At 37.3% G+C, this 21,735-nt stretch overlaps 2 protein-coding genes across 2 annotated transcripts in view; one reads left to right on the plus strand and one right to left on the minus strand.

Annotated features, from left to right (window-relative positions):
• The window catches only part of LOC113066531 (gastrula zinc finger protein XlCGF57.1-like), a 1,043,158-nt gene that overhangs the window by 703,360 nt on the left and 318,063 nt on the right, over window positions 1-21,735 (minus strand). The window lies entirely within an intron of this gene.
• Window positions 10,179-21,735, plus strand: part of LOC113065853 (NLR family CARD domain-containing protein 3) — a 48,043-nt gene continuing 36,486 nt past the window's right edge. The window contains exons 1-6 of the mRNA XM_026237405.1: window positions 10,179-10,320; window positions 10,801-10,876; window positions 11,062-11,175; window positions 11,389-11,502; window positions 12,891-13,004; window positions 13,121-14,899. Coding sequence (XP_026093190.1) covers window positions 10,833-10,876; window positions 11,062-11,175; window positions 11,389-11,502; window positions 12,891-13,004; window positions 13,121-14,899 — 2,165 coding nt within the window. The 5' untranslated portion in view covers window positions 10,179-10,320; window positions 10,801-10,832. The remainder of the gene's footprint in view (window positions 10,321-10,800; window positions 10,877-11,061; window positions 11,176-11,388; window positions 11,503-12,890; window positions 13,005-13,120; window positions 14,900-21,735) is intronic.

A 21,735-nucleotide genomic window follows, 5' to 3' on the forward strand; every position in this document is an offset into this window, starting at 1 on the left:
AAAATTACCATTTTTGTAGTTCCTCCAGCTGAATCATTGAGCTGTCTGTGCCCTCCTTCAAACCGGTAATACTTGTTTCTGAGTGACCTAAGATGTTGAACACGGTTTTGGCTACTTGGGACAGCTGTTTAGCTGGTAACCCCCCCTAGAAAACAATACAGTGGACCACATGTACAGTATACATATAATTGTTTGAGATAAGTTTACCAGCGGTTTAAAAAAAGTGTTTTAGCACTCACCTGTGCGTGATGACTCCCGCTTGTGTGCTGCAATTTCCTCTCTGGCTTTTTATTGCAACACATACCAGCGTTTCTCGCAGTCTTCACTGGTGCACACAGGCAGGGGGAATGAACCGTTAATAGTTTGTGCTACACGCTCCCATGTCTGCTTCTTGTCCCTTGCTGTGACACCCGGCCCAAATTTTCCTTTAAGAATGGCCTTGTGTTCATCCACTAACTGGGCTAACAGTAAACACTGTTCCTCTGTCCAGTTTGGCTTTCTCGCCCTTCTTGGTTTTGATTCCATGTTTGATACATTAAAAACCAACATTCAAACCGCCACTTAAATAGGACAGCAATCACTGTAATTGGAAAGACTGGAACAATTTTTATCATTCTAAGCCAATCAAATACCTTATAGGAAATTACAAGCATAGTAAATAAAAAAAAGGATTTATATACACACATATAATGTGTTTGTGTGAGAGAGAATGGTCAAATAGGAAAAAATACGCATGTAAATTCAAAGTGAGAATTAGAATAGACCCTATACTTAATATGACTCTTTTTTTCCTTCTTGGACAACCAACCAATCAGTCTTCAAAAGATTGTGTCATACATAGCAACAGGGTCAACCCCGCCTCCTCACTAAGATGAAAGTTTTTGTCTTTTCCTTATTCAGAGTTGCTCTCAGATTGGTCCTGAATCGCTCTTAAGCTAAGACTCCTACGTAAAAGTTTTTAAGCTAAATTAAGAGTTTTCTGAGAGGACTGTTAGAATCTTTATGAATACGGGCCCAGCTTGTTTGTTTTTCAGATCATCTGCGGCGGCACTTACGCAATGAGGAGCAAGCGTTTGTGTGCGCATGGTTGCTAGATTCCTCAAAATAAGCAAAACACCTATATATATTATATATTATTGTATCTATATTAGCAAAGCTCTGATTCAAGGATTTGAACTCTTGATTTCTGGCAACCGCTCTCATGAGAATCAACATACCGTTCCTTTTTGGACGTTTAGCTCATTCTTTTGGGAAAGTATGCTTGAATTTGAAATATTCGATATTCAGGATATTTTCAAATTTCACATCGTCTGCCAAAATTATTAAGATATTATCACTAATATTCGTTATATTTCCCAGCTGTACTATTTATATCCTTTAAAATAAACACAAAGAAACAGCGCTGGGAGCGGCTAATAATCATCAGAATGCGCAAATCAGTGGAAAATGAATAGAAATTATGATTCTGTCTGAAGACATATGAAGTAAACACAAGTAAATATATTCATATATCTCCATGTATTTGCAACTTTGGACTATAAACCCCTTATTGACGCTGTTCAGTGAATCTATGTGAACACAAATAAACCGCTGCAGACGTGACTGAATATGAATCCTTGGTGAATTTCTATTCTAAAAATGACTCATACATTAAAATATATTATTATAATAACCTATAGCCAGGGTTGGGTATCGAAAACCGGTTCCATTTTAGAACCGGTTCCAAATTTCTAAGAACCTGGGCCCGTATTCATAAAGATTCTAAGAATCCTCTCAGAAAACTCTCAATTTAGCTTAAAAACTTTTACGTAGGAGTCTTAGCTTAAGAGCGATTCTGGATCGATCTGAGATCAACTCTGAGTAAGGAAAAGACAAAAACTTTCATCTTAGTGAGGAGGCGGGGCTGACCCCGTTGCTACAGTATTGTTCAAAATAATAGCAGTACAATGTGACTAACCAGAATAATCAAGGTTTTTCGTATATTTTTTTATTGCTACGTGGCAAACAAGTTACCAGTAGGTTCAGTAGATTCTCAGAAAACAAATGAGACCCAGCATTCATGATATGCACGCTCTTAAGGCTGTGCAATTGGGCAATTAGTTGAATTAGTTGAAAGGGGTGTGTTCAAAAAAATAGCAGTGTGGCATTCAATCACTGAGGTCATCAATTTTGTGAAGAAACAGGTGTGAATCAGGTGGCCCCTATTTAAGGATGAAGCCAACACTTGTTGAACATGCATTTGAAAGCTGAGGAAAATGGGTCGTTCAAGACATTGTTCAGAAGAACAGCGTACTTTGATTAAAAAGTTGATTAGAGAGGGGAAAACCTATAAAGAGGTGCAAAAAATGATAGGCTGTTCAGCTAAAATGATCTCCAATGCCTTAAAATGGAGAGCAAAACCAGAGAGACGTGGAAGAAAACGGAAGACAACCATCAAAATGGATAGAAGAATAACCAGAATGGCAAAGGCTCAGCCAATGATCACCTCCAGGATGATCAAAGACAGTCTGGAGTTACCTGTAAGTACTGTGACAGTTAGAAGACGTCTGTGTGAAGCTAATCTATTTTCAAGAATCCCCCGCAAAGTCCCTCTGTTAAAAAAAAGGCATGTGCAGAAGAGGTTACAATTTGCCAAAGAACACATCAACTGGCCTAAAGAGAAATGGAGGAACATTTTGTGGACTGATGAGAGTAAAATTGTTCTTTTTGGGTCCAAGGGCCACAGGCAGTTTGTGAGACGACCCCCAAACTCTGAATTCAAGCCACAGTACACAGTGAAGACAGTGAAGCATGGAGGTGCAAGCATCATGATATGGGCATGTTTCTCCTACTATGGTGTTGGGCCTATTTATCGCATACCAGGGATCATGGATCAGTTTGCATTTGTTAAAATACTTGAAGAGGTCATGTTGCCCTATGCTGAAGAGGACATGCCCTTGAAATGGTTGTTTCAACAAGACAATGACCCAAAACACACTTGTAAACGGGCAAAGTCTTGGTTCCAAACCAACAAAATTAATGTTATGGAGTGGCCAGCCCAATCTCCAGACCTTAATCCAATTGAGAACTTGTGGGGTGATATCAAAAATGCTGTTTCTGAAGCAAAACCAAGAAATGTGAATGAATTGTGGAATGTTGTTAAAGAATCATGGAGTGGAATAACAGCTGAGAGGTGCCACAAGTTGGTTGACTCCATGCCACACAGATGTCAAGCAGTTTTAAAAAACTGTGGTCATACAACTAAATATTAGTTTAGTGATTCACAGGATTGCTAAATCCCAGAAAAAAAAATGTTTGTACAAAATAGTTTTGAGTTTGTACAGTCAAAGGTAGACACTGCTATTTTTTTGAACACACCCCTTTCAACTAATTGCCCAATTGCACAGCCTTAAGAGCGTGCATATCATGAATGCTGGGTCTTGTTTGTTTTCTGACAATCTACTGAACCTACTGGTAACTTGTTTGCCACGTAGCAATAAAAAATATACTAAAAACCTTGATTATTCTGGTTAGTCACATTGTACTGCTATTATTTTGAACAAGACTGTATGTATGACACAGTCTTTTGAAGACTGTGATTGGTTGGTTGTCCAAGAAGGAAAAAAAGAGTGATTTTAAGTATAGGGTGTATTCTAATTCTCACTTTCTCTCTCTCTCTCTCTCTCTCTTACACACACACACATTATATGTGTGTATATAAATCATTTTTTTATTTACCATGCTTTTAATTTCCTATAAGGTATTTGATTGGCTTAGAATGATAAAAATTGTTCCACTCTTTCCAGTTACAGTGATTTCTGTCCTATTTAAGTGGTGGTTTGAATGTTGGTTTTAATGTATCAAACATGGAATCAAAACCAAGAAGGGCGAGAAAGCCAAACTGGACAGAGGAACAGTGTTTACTGTTAGCCCAGTTAGTGGATGAACACAAGGCCATTCTTAAAGGAAAATTCGGGCCGGGTGTCACAGCAAGGGACAAGAAGCAGACATGGGAGTGTATATCACAAACTATTAACATTCCCCCTGCTTGTGCGCACCTATAAGCCTGCTATATTCATAAATGCAGTTTTTTGAGCCTGCAAGGTGGGAATGTCCAGTGAAAACGAAATGAACTGTGACACAATAAGATGTTCTGAAAGTGCTGTAATTGTTTGTGTGATCACTCTGCTTACAGAAGTTTGTGACAGACCCAAGTCATCATATTGCATTGTTGCATTTTCCCAGTTGCCAAATATCGTAACGTAGTGATTACTTTAATTTCTGGCGCTATGGCATTTCTGCGCTGTGTCGGAGATGTTAGCACATCTCTAATAAGATCAGTCACAAACATGATCTCTGCACGATCTAGGCAAGGCAAGTTTATTTATATAGCACATTTTGTACACAATGGTAATGCAAAGTGCTTTACATAAAAGAAAGTAAAATAATCATGAAGAAAAATAATAAAGATAAAACAAGCAATTTTGAAACTTTTAAAATGATTAAAACATTTACTTAAGATGAATTTAAAAACAGAAAATGTGATAGACAATATCTAATCTATAGTGTCTTATTAACTCCCTGTCATCCATTGTCTGCAACACATTTCTTCTGCCTCTTCGTCTTTCTGCCATTTTCTCCTCTGCTAAAGAAACTCTTAAGCCTCTTAAAAGTCCTCATCTGTGCTCCTAACAAGTTTGACCTTAAGACCTCTTTTAAGGGTTAAGATGCTTTCTGAATTACTTTTTTCTTTACTAGGATTTTTTCTTTAATTTTAAGAGTAAACGCCCACATTTCTAAGAATTTTCTTAGAATTTTGTCACTAGGAGCTACTTTTTGCATTAAGATTCTTTATGAATATGGGCCCTGGGCCCGTATTCATTAAGATTCTAAGAATCCTCTCAGAAAACTCTTAATTTAGCTTAAAAACGTTTATGTAGGAGTTTTAGCTTGAGAGTGATTTGGGAACGATCTGAGAGCAACTCTGAGTAAGGAAAAGACAAAAACTTTCATCTTAGTGAGGAGGCGGGGTTGACCCTGTTGCTATGTATGACACAATCTTTTGAAGACTGTGATTGGTTGGTTCTCCAAGCACTTTGAATTTACATGCTTAATTTTTCCTACCGTTCTCTCTCTCACACACACAAACACACACACATTATATGTGTGTATATAAATCCTTTTTATATTTACCATGCTTGTAATTTCCTATAAGGTATTTGATTGGCTTAGAATGATAAAAATTGTTCCACTCTTTCTAATTACAGTGATTGCTGTCCTATTTAAGTGGTGGTTCGAATGTTGGTTTTAATGTATCAAACATGGAATCAAAACCAAGAAGGACTGGACAGAGGAACAGTGTTTACTGTTAGCCCAGTTAGTGGATGAACACAAGGCCATTCTTAAAGGAAAATTCGGGCCGGGTGTCACAGCAAGGGACAAGAAGCAGACATGGGAGTGTATAGCACAAACTATTAACGGTTCATTCCCCCTGCTTGTGCGCACCTATAAGACCCAAATCATCACTATTGCACTGTTGCATTTTCCCAGTTGCCAAATATCATAATGTAGTGTTTACTTTAATTTCTGGCGCTATGGCATTTCTACACTGTGTCGGAGATGTTAGCACGTCTCTAATAAGATCAGTCACAAACATGATCCCTTCACGATCTAATCTATAGCGTCTTATTAACTCACTGTCGTCCATTGTCTGCAACACATTTCTTGTGTTGCAGACAAAATAAGTCCTTAGCCATCTTCAAGAATCGGCTTAAAACACATCTCTTCCATCTTTATTTGACCCTCTAACTTTAACACTCACTATTCTAATTATATTCTTTAATTATACCTTTCTAATCTTTTTGTATTCTATTTTCTTTTCATTTATTATGCAATTGTATGTGTGTGTGTATGTGTAAAGATCTCTAACACTAGCTTGCTCTATTCTATTTTTATTCTATCTGTTTTCTTTTTATTTATTATATTATTTAAAAATCCCATGCTATGTGAACTGTGTTAAGCTAACTGAGACTTGTTATAGCACTTATATATCATTGCTCTTTTTGTTGTTTTTGATTGCTTCCACTGTCCTCATCTGTAAGTTGCTTTGGATAAAAGCTACTGCTAAATGAATAAATGAAAATGTAATGTAAATATAATTTCTTCTGCCTCTTCGTCTTTCTGCCATTTTCTCCTCTGCTAAAGAAACTCTTAAGCCTCTTAAAAGTCCTCGTCTGTGCTCCTAACAAGTTTGACCTTAAGACCTCTTTTAAGGGTTAAGATGCTTTCTGAATTACTTTTTTCTTTACTAGGATTTTTTCTTTAATTTTAAGAGTAAACGCCCACATTTCTAAGAATTTTCTTAGAATTTTGTCACTAGGAGCCTCTTTTTGCATTAAGATTCTGCCTGTTATTAAAGTCAATCAAAGAACAAAAGAAAATAATTCACTAATCTTGACTGAGTATATATAATAACTTTAATTGCTTAATCTTTATTTAATTTATAAAAAGAAAACTATGCAGTGTTTTTAAACTTTTAATTACAGGTTCTATAGCTACCTGAAATACTGTTTAGTTGTATTTATTTATGATATTGCTAACTGATTTGTTTGTTCCTATCTTATTACTGACTGTTTACTTGTCTTTAACACTTTAATATTTGAAATTGATATAAATCTAGTTGTTTTTGCTATGGTAATTTTTTTTTTAACCACAGGCAAAATTCCTCTTGCAGTGTTTTGTAGGCTGCTGATTTTTGCTCATGTTATTCAGCTGCAATAGAATGCTTTGTAAAAAGACAGAATACATGTTTGACTAAATGTGTTTTTTATATTGGATTTTTTATCTTATTGGAATTGAAACTAGCAATCGATAAGAATCGGATTCGATGAGCAGAATCGGATTCAATAAAATTCAAACGATACCCAACCCTACCTATAGCCCTATACTCTATCCAAACATATTCTCTCCAAAAACATTATTTAAAAGAAAAAAGTTGTTTCAAGTCTGATTAACATGATGCAGTCATGTTTGAATGGGAAACCTGATATAATGTTGTTAAATCAAAAGGAATTGCTTAAAGTGAACAGCATTAAAAAATATTTTTATTCTATTTTTATTCTTTTGTTTTTCAGTGAGCAGTGTTCTTTATCATTCCTGTAATAACACGACTCTTAAAAAGATAAGTAATGGATCATTCTGTGAAATGATGACCCTGGTGACTTTCAAGAGTGAGGATGGGGCATCTTCTGCATCCACCACAAACAGATTCTGTGTTTTAGCTTAAGAGCTTGCATGGAGGAATAGTTTTTTTAAATGTTCAGCTAAAGTATATCCTCAACATTTATGTAGTGTCTTATAATGTATTTGCTGTCCATCCTCAATCACTCAAATGGAAATGTGTAATTATTAGGTCTAAAGACAAACTATATGTCATTCCACTTCCAAATAATATTGAAAGAGACTAAAAAATTATTACAGGGAACTACTTCTGCAGCTTTATAAACATATCAATGCTAATTGTTGTTTTTAAGCTTTATTTCTCCATAAAATGTATAATGATATGTTATAATAATCCAATGATATTAATACAGAGTGAGTGAACTTTAGTTTTTGGCCATGCAATATGAACAGTGTTTACTTGACTGTACACTTTACAATGCATTCTCTTTATTTATTTGTTTTATTACTTTCTGAAAACAATGTATGAGGTGAAATAATGGAGTGAATTCCAAGCATGCAGAAGTAAACTTAAAATGTACTCAAAAATGTGACTTAAAATATACTACTACTTCAGGTTATTAAATAATGTACTTTGAAAGTATACTTTCAATACATTGTTACAATGATCATTTTAAGAACACAGTTAAAAAATATTAATAAAAAATATTTCAGTAAAGTTCAAATAAATATACTTATTTTTTAAATAAATATACTAAATTACAATTGTTTTAAAAGTTGTATTGTGAAAATGTAAGTTAAAACTTGATGCTAATATGCTTTTTATATATTTAAAGATAGTAAATGTTTGTATTTTTCTCACTAGGGAACTGATTATGGTGGACACAGAGAATCTGCTCAAATTAGATCTTAATGAAATTAAAACTCCGTCATTCCATGCACAAGAACATGGTCTACAACAGTGGCTCTGATTTCAATTGAAATTACTGTTTTTGGTCTTGTTCTTTATTACCCTCCTCTTCCTCCACCTCGTATATGCACTTTTTCTCTAACTCTCAGATTGTTATCCATTGTTGATGGATGCACTTGTGCCATCTGTGCACTTTGAACTGACTTATATTTTGTATCTACATATTTAGAAACATTTATGTACAATTTTGAGTAATTTTGTGTAAACAATGACGTCTGTGTTGCAGTTGTGATTAACTTCTACTTTCTTGTGTTTAAGGTCTTGCATCACTAGTTCATCACAGAGAAAACTGTGTTTTACTGAGTGAGAATGTGTTAAGAGTTTTGCAAAAAGAGTGTATGAGATCTGCAAACAGTGTCTAAACTGCCTGAACTTTTTTAAGGTTTTGCAGAAAAAGTGATTCCTTTGGTTTAGCCTTTGGTTCAGAGAATGAGGTTTAGTGTCTCAGCAAAAGTGAAAAACTGTAACACATGAATCATATAGACGTCTCCATAACCCTTAGGGGACTAAGCCCTTTTTGGTCCGTTTTCTCTATTTTTACATTTCGGCTTATAAACCATATGTAATGAGGATGGACCACCATGTATTTGGTATCAATGGATTCAGAAGACCCTAAGCTACCATAAGCATGCATGCAATATGTCTATAAAGGAAGTATGAGTGACAAGTTGTACAATAAACTAGAGAATTTCAAAGACGAAAATGAGATTTTTGTCATTTATTACTGAAAATCCTACCTAACACAACAATAGTTAAAAGTTTTTGACCCAAAAATATATTTTTCAAACTCTTTGCTTGACAGAAATGGGTTAATGTTCAATCAAATGTGAAAAGAACAATTAAATAATTAACTTTATTTACAAACAGTCCTAGGCGTTTTTTTTATTTTTGGGACTAAGCCCTTTTTGGTCTGTTTTCTCTATTTTTATATTTGGGCTTATAAATCATATGTAAAGGAGATGAAACACCCTGTGTTTGGTATCTATGGATTCAGAAGACCCTAAGCTACCATAAGCATGCATGCAATATGTTTATATAAAGGAAGTATGAGTGAAAAATTTTACAATAAACTAGAGAATTTCAAAAACGAAAATTAGATTTTTGTCATTTATTACTGAAAAACACACAATATAGAACAGTTTTTGAACAAAGAAAATATATTTTTTCAAACTCTTTGCTTGACAGAAATGTGTTATTGTATAATCAAATGTGTAAAGAACAATTAAATAATTAACTTTTTTTAAAAACAGTCCTAGGCATGCCAGTGAGCAAAGCAAGGCCTCTCCAGGCCTTTCCAGTAATTGTTCCAGAGCTTGTTCTGCCGTAAATCTTTTACTGCTTGCCATTTTGATAAAACAATTCTGTAATAATGCTGTATCTCTCTCGAATTTATCTCTTTGTGCTCGCTAACACTCCGATTGCTTTCTGCTTTCTCCACGTGATGCTGATTCTCCGATCGCTCGAATTTAGCTCTTTGTGCTCGCTAATACTCCGATCGCTCTCTGTAACACCCCGATCGTTTTCTGCTTTCTCCACCCTGATGCTGATTCTCTGAACGCTTATTGATTACATGTCTTTTACTTTAGTCCAGCCAGCTTTTACAACGCTACAGCAGAGCTACAGAGTCCTCTGAATCGCTAGAAGACATAACCTTCCTCTGATTGGGTTAGAAAAATACTCCTCCCAGCGGCAATTTTTCCATTGGCTGTTGCGTGTTAAATCTGCCTAGCACAATCGTTTTCATTGGCCTGTTTACGCAGTGGTATTGCGCAATAAGGGAAGTGTTTATATACAAACTGGACACCGCTGTTTTCAGCGGAATCTGAGGAAGACGGCAAAAAAACCCGCATCTCTCTAGCATTAATAGTTTTTGAGATAACTACACATTTGTAAAAGTATGCCATTTTGGGCGGTACCGCCCAATCCGTCCCCAGAGGGTCCATAATAAAAGAGTGCTATCTGGGATGTGGAACATTTCCCAGGGATTTGGCAACCCATGACGCGCCACTCTAAATGAAAGTGAAAGTCAATGAATAGACTTAATGTTGCCATTTTAAACAGACATAATCGGTGATTTACAGAGTATATTTACATCTTTAATACAGTCAATGCTGACACAGGAATTTGTGTCTATAGCTACCTGATGGAAATGTGAATCGGTGTCTACAGATACCTGATGGAAATGTGAACTGGTATGTATGATATGTTTTACCCAAAAACAAATGAACAAAGATTTTTGGGTCTTTTCATACTGACTTCCTTTCTTCAAAGTCTAAACAACCTTTTAACATGTGCCTGATCTTATGTATTTGAGTGAAGGCAGCTTGAAATCTATTTCTCTAACTCTCATTCAGCTGAATATGCACCTTATTATTGTAAGAACACGAGGCTTCTGGTGTCGTTTGCTTCCGGGTAGTTGTACAAAAACTGTAGGGTATGCTGCTTGATATTGCATACTGTTATATATCTAATTATTTTAATTAATTATTAAAAGCACAGACACTGGTTTTTAGCACACATAGTTTTTCCCGCTTACTGTTATTCTTTTAGTAATTTAACTGTAGTGGCTGATGCATTGAAAGTCTTGCACATTTATAGGAAATAAGTTCCAAAATTAGGTTGATGAAGGCTGCTTGTTTAGCTTAGTTTTTTTGATTTTCTCTTCCATCTAGAGTCAGTAGAGGTCAAACTGTTCAGATTCATCATGGACGACACATCTGGAGATTACATTTTTATTCCAGGATGCAGGTATATTGAGTAATACATTAAATAACTTATGGTTATCCTAAAACATGGCTGCCTATTGAAAAAAAGTTTAATCGTTTTTTTTCCTTTTTTACATCATAAAGATCCCATAAGTGCTTTTTTTTTTTGTTTAGATCATATAATTAAGATGATTTTAATCATAAATGAATAAATCTGTTTTGTTTTAGCTCAGATCATCAGAAGAGATCAGAAGCAGAGCCCAGCTGTGTGTCTATGAAGAGTGACAGGTCTATGGAGCAGCCAATAAGGTTTAACAGTGGAGTTTCCCGGACTGGTCACAGGTATAAAACTTGTATAAAAACATAATTCTAACATGACATACTATATTGCATTATTATCAGTTCAGTTCACAGTTTTTGTACAAACTGTCTATGAATTATAAAGTACTCTTTAAAGTTAATATGATAATGACAAATGTATTGTTAATTTATTGCATACAGTAACTTAAAGGATTAACATTAATCTTGTTTCTTTCTTTCATTCTTTTTTTTTAGTTTAGTTTATCAGAAGAGATCAGAAACAGAGCCCAGCTGTGTGTCTGTGAAGAGTGACAGGTCTATGGAGCAGCCAATAAGGTTTTACAGTGGAGATTCACAGACTGGTCTCAGGTATAAGATTTGTATAAAAACATAATTATAGCATGACATGCTATATTGTCATATATTATTATTATTATTAGAGATGTTCCGATACCCTTTTTCTCTTCCCGATACCGATTTCGATACCTGGGCTCAGGGTATCAGCCGATACAGAGTACTGATCCGATACATGGGTGTGTATCTGTATATACAGCTGTATATACTATTAGCCCTGTGTAAATTGCTAGAATTATTTTATGGTGTGCTTCAGACTTAACCCCTAATAAAACATTAACAAATACATGGTGAACTACTGTATAAATTACAGTACTTTTATTATCTGACATGAATTTGACAGTAATATTATTTTTTTTCTTAAGTGAAAAATAACTTAAAATGCAGCCAAAAATCTAACACCACAAACTAAAAAAGGTATTTTAGTTTTACATTATAACTATATAAAAAACTGTCTGTGTTTATGATGTGACAGTTTTCTCAAATGAAACGGTAAACAGTATTTTGCAGTTTAATATTCTCAGACACTAGTATATATTCGGCTACAGTCTGGAGCCCTGCGCTTAGACTAACACAGAAGCGACTGAACGCAGCTGCGGGTACCGAATATACTTGGGAGTCAGTAACTTAATACCAGTACTACAGAGACGTTGGTATCATCACATTTTTAAATTTTCAGCACTGACTTGGTAGTGAAGTGCCAGTACTTGTGGCATCCCAAGTCGCCGTTTTACTGTCTGGTTGGTCCAGTCTGAAATACTGCTAACGCGTTTTCATTTCTTCTTCGCTGCTCTAAACAGGGGTTGCTTGTGGCAACACAGCACAACTTCCTGTGTTTGCAATCCATTATGAGCACTTATGGGTTCATGTACTCGCCGATGCCAGAATTTGTTGTGGTATCTGTGATATTTCCGAATCGGAACAATTCTAATAATAATAATAATTATTATTATTATTACTATTATTATTATTATTATATTTTGTACAAAACAGTGTATGTATTGATAAAGTGCTGTTTAAAGTTTATTTGATACAAATAAATTAATAGTTAATTTGTTGCATATGGCCGTCATGGCCAAATGGTTAGAGAGTCAGACTTATAACCTTAAAAGTCATGGGATTTAGGTGGGGGAGTGAATGTACTGCGCTCTCTTCCACCTTCAATAATCATGACTGAGGTGAGACCCTTGGGAAAAACACCAAACTCCCAACTGATCCCTGGGCACCGCAGCAAAAATGGCTGCTCACTGCTACGGGTGTGTGTTCAGTGTGTTTGTGTGTTCATTACTGTGTGTGTGCACTTGGATGGGTTAAATAAGGAACACAAATTCTGAGTGTGGCCACACGGCATATCACTCACCCACTTAATTTGAAGGGTGAACTTAAATATCTCTCATTTTTAGGTCAGTTTATCAGAAGAGATCAGAAGCAGAGCCCAGTTGTGTTTCTATGAAGAGTGGCACATCTATGAATCCACCAAAAAGATTTTGCAGTAGAGATTCACGGCCTGGTCTCTGGTAAATATATGATATGATCTGAACATTTCTGTACATGTGATAAAGAATGCATAAGACATTGAACTTTTAACTCATATAATATTTTTTTAATTCATGTATTCATTTGTATTTTTCAGCCAAGAAGTACTCAACACATTTAGATCAAATTTGAAAAAGAAGTTTGAGTGTCTATATGATGGAACAGTGATGCAGGGTAACCCAACACTGCTGAATGAGGTCTACACAGAGCTCTACATCACAGAGAGTGAGAGTGGAGAGATCAATAATGAGCATGAGGTGAGACAGATTGAGACACAATCCAGGAGAGAAGCAACAGAGGACACAGCCATCAAATGCAGTGACATCTTTAGACCTTTACCTGGACAAGACAAAGCCATCAGAGCTGTGCTGACAAAGGGAGTCGCTGGCATTGGAAAAACAGTCTCTGTGCAGAAGTTGATCCTGGACTGGGCTGAAGGGAAAGAGAATCAGGACGTCCAGCTCATATTTCCACTTCCTTTCAGAGAAATCAACCTGATGAAGGACAAAACACTCAGTCTTTCAGATCTTCTTCATGTCTTTTTCCCTGAAACTAAAGAAATGGAAATATCCAGTGATGAATATAAAGTGTTGTTCATCTTTGATGGTCTGGATGAGTGTCGTCTGTCTCTGGACTTTAAGAGTAAAGTGAAACTGTGTAATATATCTGAATCAGCCTCAGTGGACGAGCTGCTGATGAACCTCATTGTGGGGAATCTGCTTCCCTCTGCTCTCATCTGGATCACCTCCAGACCAGCAGCAGCTGATCTCATCCCCTCTGAGTGTGTCCATCGAGTGACAGAGGTACGAGGCTTCAATGAGCCACAGAAGGAGGAATACTTCAGGAAGAGAATCAGTGATCAGAGTCTGGCCGACAGGATCATCTCACACCTGAAGTCATCAAGGAGCCTCTTCATCATGTGCCACATCCCAGTGTTCTGCTGGATCTCAGCCTCTGTTCTTGGGAAGATGCTGTGGAAATCGGAGAAAGCAAAGATTCCTAAGACACTAACTCAGATGTACACACACTTCCTGATCCTTCAGACCAATATCAAATGTGAGAAGGACTATGACAAGAAGGTGTCAGATAAAGACATGATCCTCAAACTGGGGAAATTGGCTTTTGAGCAGCTTGTGAAAGGAAACCTGATCTTCTATGAGGAAGACCTGAGAGAGTGTGGCATTGATGTGACAGAAGCATCAGTGTACTCAGGATTGTGCACTCAGATCTTCAGAGAGGAGTTGGGCTTGTATCAGGGGAAAGTCTTTTGCTTTGTTCATCTGAGCATTCAGGAACATCTAGCAGCTCTGTATGTGCACCTTTCCTGTCCAAACAACAACTTCTATGTGTTTGACCATACCAAACATAGTATTTTCTCTAAAGTCTTAAACTGGATGAAGTCAATATCTACTCTGCACCAAAGAGCTGTGGATGAGGCTTTACAGAGTAAAAATGGGCATCTGGATCTTTTCCTGCGTTTCCTTTTGGGTCTCTCAGTGGAGTCCAATCAGACTCTCTTACAAGAACTACTGACACAGACAGGAAGCTGTTCCTATAACAAAGAGGAAACAGTTCAGTTCATCAAACAGAAGATCAGGCAGAATTGCTCTCCAGAGAAATCCATCAATCTGTTTCACTGTCTGAATGAACTGGGTGATGAATCACTGATGCAGGAGATCCAAGATTATCTGAAATCTGGAGAAATAAGGGAAACCAAACTCTCCTCTTCACAGTGGTCAGCTTTGGTTTATGTGTTGCTGACATCAGAGCAGAAGATGGATGTTTTTGATCTGAAACCGTTTATTGGAACACAACATACAGCAGATGAAGTTCTTCAGAATCTGCTGCCTGTGGTTAAAGAATCCAGATCAGTTTGGTAAGTGACACTGAAAACATTCACTCCACTTTAAAAACATTATCACATTTATGATTGGAGCATGTACTTTCTACTAAAGTGTAACACTGCACACAATGAGGGGGAATAACAAAAAGTTCCTGACTGGACAAATAATTTATTTGGACATCAATAAGGAAACTGTCTAGCACACAACATTAGTAAACACAAATATTACACCTTTATTCTGTAAGAATCCACACAGATTGGCCCAACAATGGTATCCAATTGGTGGGCGAGGGTATGTTACGTATAGGTCTTTTAAATTCAAAATTCACCTAATCTATCAGGATTTAGTTGCAATTTTAGTCTAGCTCCGTGTTTAATCTGACTCCAATTTCAAGTGATCAATACATTTATACAGTATTTCTAATTTTAAAATAATTTAAAATATCGATCATCTATTAAATGACTTAATTTAGATATTTGATTATTCTGGAGATTCCATACTTTCCATTATTCATCCATTAAGGACTGTAACGATTGAACACAGGAAGCGAGAGATCCAATAGCAGTGTATTTAAAGGAGTAATCCAAAAATCATAATCCAAGAACAGGCAAGAGGTCATAACGTGCCTATGGGGAAGTGAGACCACTAGTGGACACCCAGGGAAACACAGACCAGTTCAGTTCAGTTTAGTTCAATTTATTTATATAGCACATTTTTAAAAAAACATGGTTGACCAAAGTGCTTAACAATGTCCAGAAAAGAAAAATAAAGACTCACACACAAATAAGACAAATACAGTTAAAACATCACAATGTCACAGCTCAGCTCGATATAAAAGCCAAGGAATACAAGTGTGTCTTAAGAAATGACTTAAAAATTCCCACAGTCTGAGCAGTTCTTATGTGTACAGGTAAACTATTCCACAAATTAGTTGCCACCACTGAAAGAGCTTGGTCACCTTTATTTTTTAACCTAGTTCTTGAAACATTGAGGAGCACCTGATTGGATGACCTCAGTGCTTTAACAGGAGCGTGGACATGTAAAAGCTCTGATAAATACGCAGGCGCCAACCCATTTAAAATCTTAAAAACAAACAATAAAATCTTGAAATCAATCCTGAAGCGGACAGGAAGCCAGTGTAGTGAAGCTAGGACAGGGGTAATGTGGTCATACTTTTTAGTCCCAGTCAAAAGCCGAGCTGCTTCATTTTGGACTAACTGTGAGCGTTGAAGAGATGAATTATCCAGACCAATATATAAAGAGTTACAGTAGTCTAGTCTAGATGTTATTAAAACATTAATTAAACTTTCAAACTCCTTACGTGGCAGGTAGGGTTTGACTTGTCCAACAGTCTCAGTTGAAAGAAACTGGCTTTTACAACAGAACTAATTTGTTTTTCAAATTTAAAAGCACTGTCTAAAATCTACACATCTACACAAGCACTTAAATCCTCAGGACAACCAAACACAACAATCTCAGTCTTATTTTCATTAAGACAAAGAAAGTTTTGATCCAACCATATTTTTAAATCTCTCAGGCTATTAAGTAATGACAGAAACAAAGCTTTGTCATTAGTTTTGACTGGCAAATACATTTGTACATCATCTGCATAACAGTGGAAGGTGATATTGTGCTTTCTAAAAATATACCCCAAGGGCAGCATATATAAAGAAAACAACATAGAGCCCAATACTGACCCTTGAGGAACGCCACAAAAAAGAGGGGCAGCAGATGACGAAAATTAATCAAAGTGAACAGAAAAGCTTCTGTCTGTCAAATATCCACAGTTAAAAGAAGATCATTAGAAACTCTTAAAAGAGAAGTTTCTGTACTGTGAGGGGGCTTAAAACTAGACTGAAAATTTTCATGAATACTATATTCATCGATAAAAGGCTGAAGTTCATTAAAAACAACTCTCTCCAAGACTTTTGATAAAAAGGGCAGTTTAGATATAGGTCTAAAATTAGACAAGGATCCAAGTTATTCTTTTTTAGTAGTGGTTGTACAATGGCATGTTTAAAAACAGATGGTACACACCCTGAGCTGAGAGATGTATTGATCAAAGATACAACACTACAATTAAATTTATTTATTTAAATGGGACAGTGCATATTCATGAACGTACAATCAAAGTTGAACGTAAATACGCCGGATTTAGCACAATGCTAATTTCCATCCGTAGTCCCAGACATAAACAAATACAAACCAAGAAACAAACAGACAATATACATTTCAACAAATATACATATATGGCTAAATAAACAATAAAAGTTCCTATACCTTATTGTAATATTAATTTAAAATGCATAAATGCCTGTACATAGACATCCCAAAGTGCCTATTATAAATATATAAATAACACTACCTATCAAATTTTACCTGCATACTTAATGATTAAATTTTTGATTATTATTCAGCCATCTTTTAAGATGTTTCTTAAATGAAACGAAAGTGGGGCTCTCTCTTATTACCGTTGGTATACTATTCCAATTTGTGCAGCCTTTAATAGAGAGGACATTTTGTGCAAATGAAGATTTTCTAAATAATACTTCACAATCCCCCCGGGTAAATGATCTAGTCTTCATCTCACTATTTCTCTTTTTGATAAAATCGCCTAGGGGTGGTGGGGCGATTCCATTCATAGATTTATAAATAAGAGCTATTTTAAAAAATTTTAAGATTTTCAAAATTTAGTAGTTGATACTTCTCAAGAATTAGACATAGGTGAAACGACTGTGGTTTCCTGTCAAATATCTTAACTGCTTTTTTATATAGTTGAACAATGGGTTTTAATGCAATAACTCCAGCAAAAGACCAAACTGTGAAGCAGTATTCAATATGGGAAAAAAATCATACAATGGAGATATGATTTAGCAGCCTCGGTTGTAATGTAAGATCTAAATTGTTTGTAATTTTGTACATTAAATTTTATGGTATTAGATACCTTTTGTATGTGTTTTTTCAAAGTAAGGTTTGAATCTAGTATAACCCCAAGATACTTGAACTGGGCTACCAACTCCAATTCCTCCCCTCCCAAAAACACAGAAGATCTACTTCTTGTTGGTAATTAATCCATGAGTATATTGCAGTCAGTTTTCAAAACATTTGGCTTCACAGGTTTTTTTTGTAAACATCATCTTGGCCCAACAGTGTCACAATATAGACACTGTGACATTACTCCTTCCCCTAAGGAAGGAGTTTTTTTTGTAAACATCACTTGGCCCAACAGTGTCACGATATAGACACTGTGACATTACTCCTTCCTCTAAGGAGCAGCTACCAGATGCTCCATCGAACACAAAAACAAACCAAGGAACACAGAGACCAGGAGGGAGGTGGACTGGTGGAGGATAAGGGGGAGGGATGGAGGGCCAGGTCCATAATGGGAAACAGAGACAGGAAGTGAAAAAACAAAACAAAACAACAGCCACAAGGAGAACAGGAGGGAGGTGGACCGGCGGAGGACCAGGGGGAGGGAGGGAGGGCCAGGTCCATAGCGGGAAACAAAGAAAAATGAAAGAAAAAAAAAGGCCAGGAGGCAACAGAAAGTTCAGGTGCCCAGGTGGAATCCAAGGTGGAGCAGGTGGAACTGGAGCCGTGCGGTTGAGACAGAAGCCCACCAGGACGGTGCAGAAGACCACCACAGCAGTGCGGTCGAGACAGAAGCCCACCATGGGCAGCGCAGAAGACCTCCACAGCTGTGCGGTCGAGACAGAAGTCCACCATGGGCAGCGCAGAAGACCTCCACAGCCGTGCGGTCGAGACAGAAGTCCACCAGGGTGGCACAGAAGACCACCACAGCCGTGCGGTCGAGGCAGAAGCCCACCCGGGGCGGCACAGAGGACCACCACACCACGGGGACCTGGTCAGTGGGTACCTGACTTAACTCTGGATTGGTCACCTGTTGTTGTCATCTTGTGCAGTGGCGCTGGGCCGGGGGCCATCTTGTGCTGTGGCTCTGGGTCGGCGACCAACTTGTGCTGTGGCGCTGGGCTGGCAGCCATCTTGCGCAGTGGTGCTAGGATGGCGTCCATCTTATGCAGAGGTGCTGGGCCGGCGGCCATCTTGTGCAGTGGCTCTGGGCTGGCGGCCATCCTGTGCAGTGGCGCTGGGCTGCCTGCCACCTTGTGCCTTGGCGCTTGGCTGGCGGTCCTCTTGTCTGGAGACACAGGTCTAGAGTCTGCAATCACACCTGGAGAGACAGGTGTGGCTGGGGGGTCCCACTGAGACCAATGTTGTAGGTACATGGTGAACCCACTCATCTCCCATGCCAGCACAGGGTTAAATTAAATTAAATTAAATTAAAAATTAAATTAAATTAAATGTATGCATTTAGCAGACGCTTTTATCCAAAGCGACTTACAGTGCATTCAGGCTATAAATTTTTACCTATCATGTGTTCCCGGGGAATCGAACCCCCAACTTTGCGCTGCTTGTTTGCTAATGCAATGCTCTACCAGTTGAGCTACAGGAACACTATATTATATTATATTATATTATTATATTATATTATATTATTATAAGTTATCTAGACAGACGTTGAATAAGTTCTTCAGGGCCTCATCATTATACCCCATTCCTACCGCCCTGGTCTGCCCTGGTCCAAAACAAGGACTCCAAGAAACAGATAGAGACAGGCTGGTATATATGGACAGGTGAAAAACGATGAAAGTGGAGACAGCTGAGTGCAATTTACAGGTGTGCAATTAACAGTGAAGAATGGGACAAAGGCTAGTGGGAAATGTTGTGCTTACAGAGGGGTGACTATGGGGAAGTGAGACCACTGGTGGACACCCAGGGAAACACAGACCAGACACTGTGACAGACACGGTCTTTGAAAATATTTTTTAATTCATTTAAAAAATGTTTTTAATATTTTTATTTTTGTTTTTATGTTTGAGCTTATATATCTATACATCATAACAGTCTGAGTAATTCTGATTGTTGAACAGTTAACTTTGAAGTGTCATCTTTGTGAACATATGATCATATGATTAACACGATCATCAGCTGGAGTGCCCATGAACTCCAATAGAGGACACTCCACTCGGGACTCTGGTATTCTTGTATTTCCATTCCCAACTCCATTTCCCATAATCCCGTGTTTAGGGCTTATAAACACCATGTGTTCCCCATTAACTCACCCCTATATAATCTGTGTTTGGCCTCGCAATAATTTCAAAGTCTTGATAGTTCTGTCTGCCTGTCAAGCGTTTTCCCCTGTTTGTTCCTTCCGTGTTTGTCATTTTGGATTGTGTATACCGACTTTGATTATCTGCCACCTGCCACGACCTTTGCCTGGTACTGTTTCTGATTTTGGATTCCCCTGCATACCTGACGCTGTTATCTGATCAGTGCCTGTTTGACTACTCTGTAAATAAAAGTACTGAGCATGGATCCGAACATCTCCGACTCATTGTTACACTAGTCAGAAAGAATCATGAGCAGAAACCTTTTTATTTTGGGTATGTCATTTCTGTCTCCATGACAAAAAATGGGGGGTGACTAGTAAGGGGTTAAACCAAAATGTTCTATTTTGGTTTCATCCATCCACAAAACATTTCTCAAGTATTCCTCTGGCCTCTCCACATGATGTTGATGTTGTTTTTCTGAGGTCCTCAGAGTTCTCATTTGTTTGTGCCATGATACACTTTCACAAACATGACCTAACATAGATCCCTGGGCCCGTATTCATAAAGAATCTTAATGCAAAAAGTAGCTCCTAGTGACAAAATTCTAAGAAAATTCTTAGAAATGTGGGCGTTTACTCTTAAAATTAAAGAAAAAATCCTAGTAAAGAAAAAAGTAATTCAGAAAGCATTAACCCTTAAAAGAGGTCTTAAGGTCAAATTTGTTAGGAGCACAGACGAGGACTTTTAAGAGGCTTAAGAGTTTCTTTAGCAGAGGAGAAAACGGCAGAACGATGAGAGGCAGAAGAAATGTGTTGCAGACAATGGATGACAATGAGTTAATAAGACGGTATAGATTATATAATAATTTAATATATAAATTAAGGTAATCACTACATTACAATATTTGGCAACTGGGAAAATGCAACAATGCAATAGTGATGATTTGGGTCTGTCACAACCTTCTGTAAGCAGAGTGATCACACAAACAATTACAGCACTTTTAGAACATCTTATTGTGTCGCAGTTCATTTCATTTCCACTGGACATTCCCACCTTGCAGGCTCAAAAAACTGCATTTATGAATATAGCAGGCTTATAGGTGCGCACAAGCAGGGGGAATGAACCGTTAATTGTTTGTGCTATACGCTCCCATGTCTGCTTCTTGTCCCTTGCTGTGACACCCGGCCCAAATTTTCCTTTATGCTTTAATGCTATTTCATGCATACTGAGTTTTTTACACTGTTAAAGAGTTGGATTCCCATGCTAAACATGGACAAAGTTTCAAAAATTAAGTTGTACGTTTGAAGGAGTATTTTTGTTCCCAAAATTCTCCTTCCAGTTTGTCACAAGTTTCGTAAAGTTTTTTTCGAGTATGGCTCTGTGTGACGTTAGATGGAGCGGAATTTCCTTATATGGGTCCTAGGGCACTTCTGCCGGAAGAGCGCGCGCTCCTGTATAGTGAGGCTGAGCACAGACATTTCACTGATCAGAGCGAGAGCGTCGCGAAAAGTCACAAAAGAAGTGTGTTTTTGGTTGCCAGGGCAAGACAACCCTGCACAGATTACAAAAAAAAACAGCATTAAGGGACCAGTGGATGGAGTTTATTTTTACAGAGCATCATGGGAGTTGTGCAAGTGTGTGTGTTTGTTCCCTGCATTTCGAAGATGCTTGTTTTACAAATAAGGCCCAGTTTGACGACGGATTTGCGTATCATTTATTTCTTAAGGATGATGCAA

This window comes from Carassius auratus, chromosome 4 (assembly GCF_003368295.1).
Source record: "Carassius auratus strain Wakin chromosome 4, ASM336829v1, whole genome shotgun sequence".
Taxonomy (NCBI): domain Eukaryota; kingdom Metazoa; phylum Chordata; class Actinopteri; order Cypriniformes; family Cyprinidae; genus Carassius; species Carassius auratus.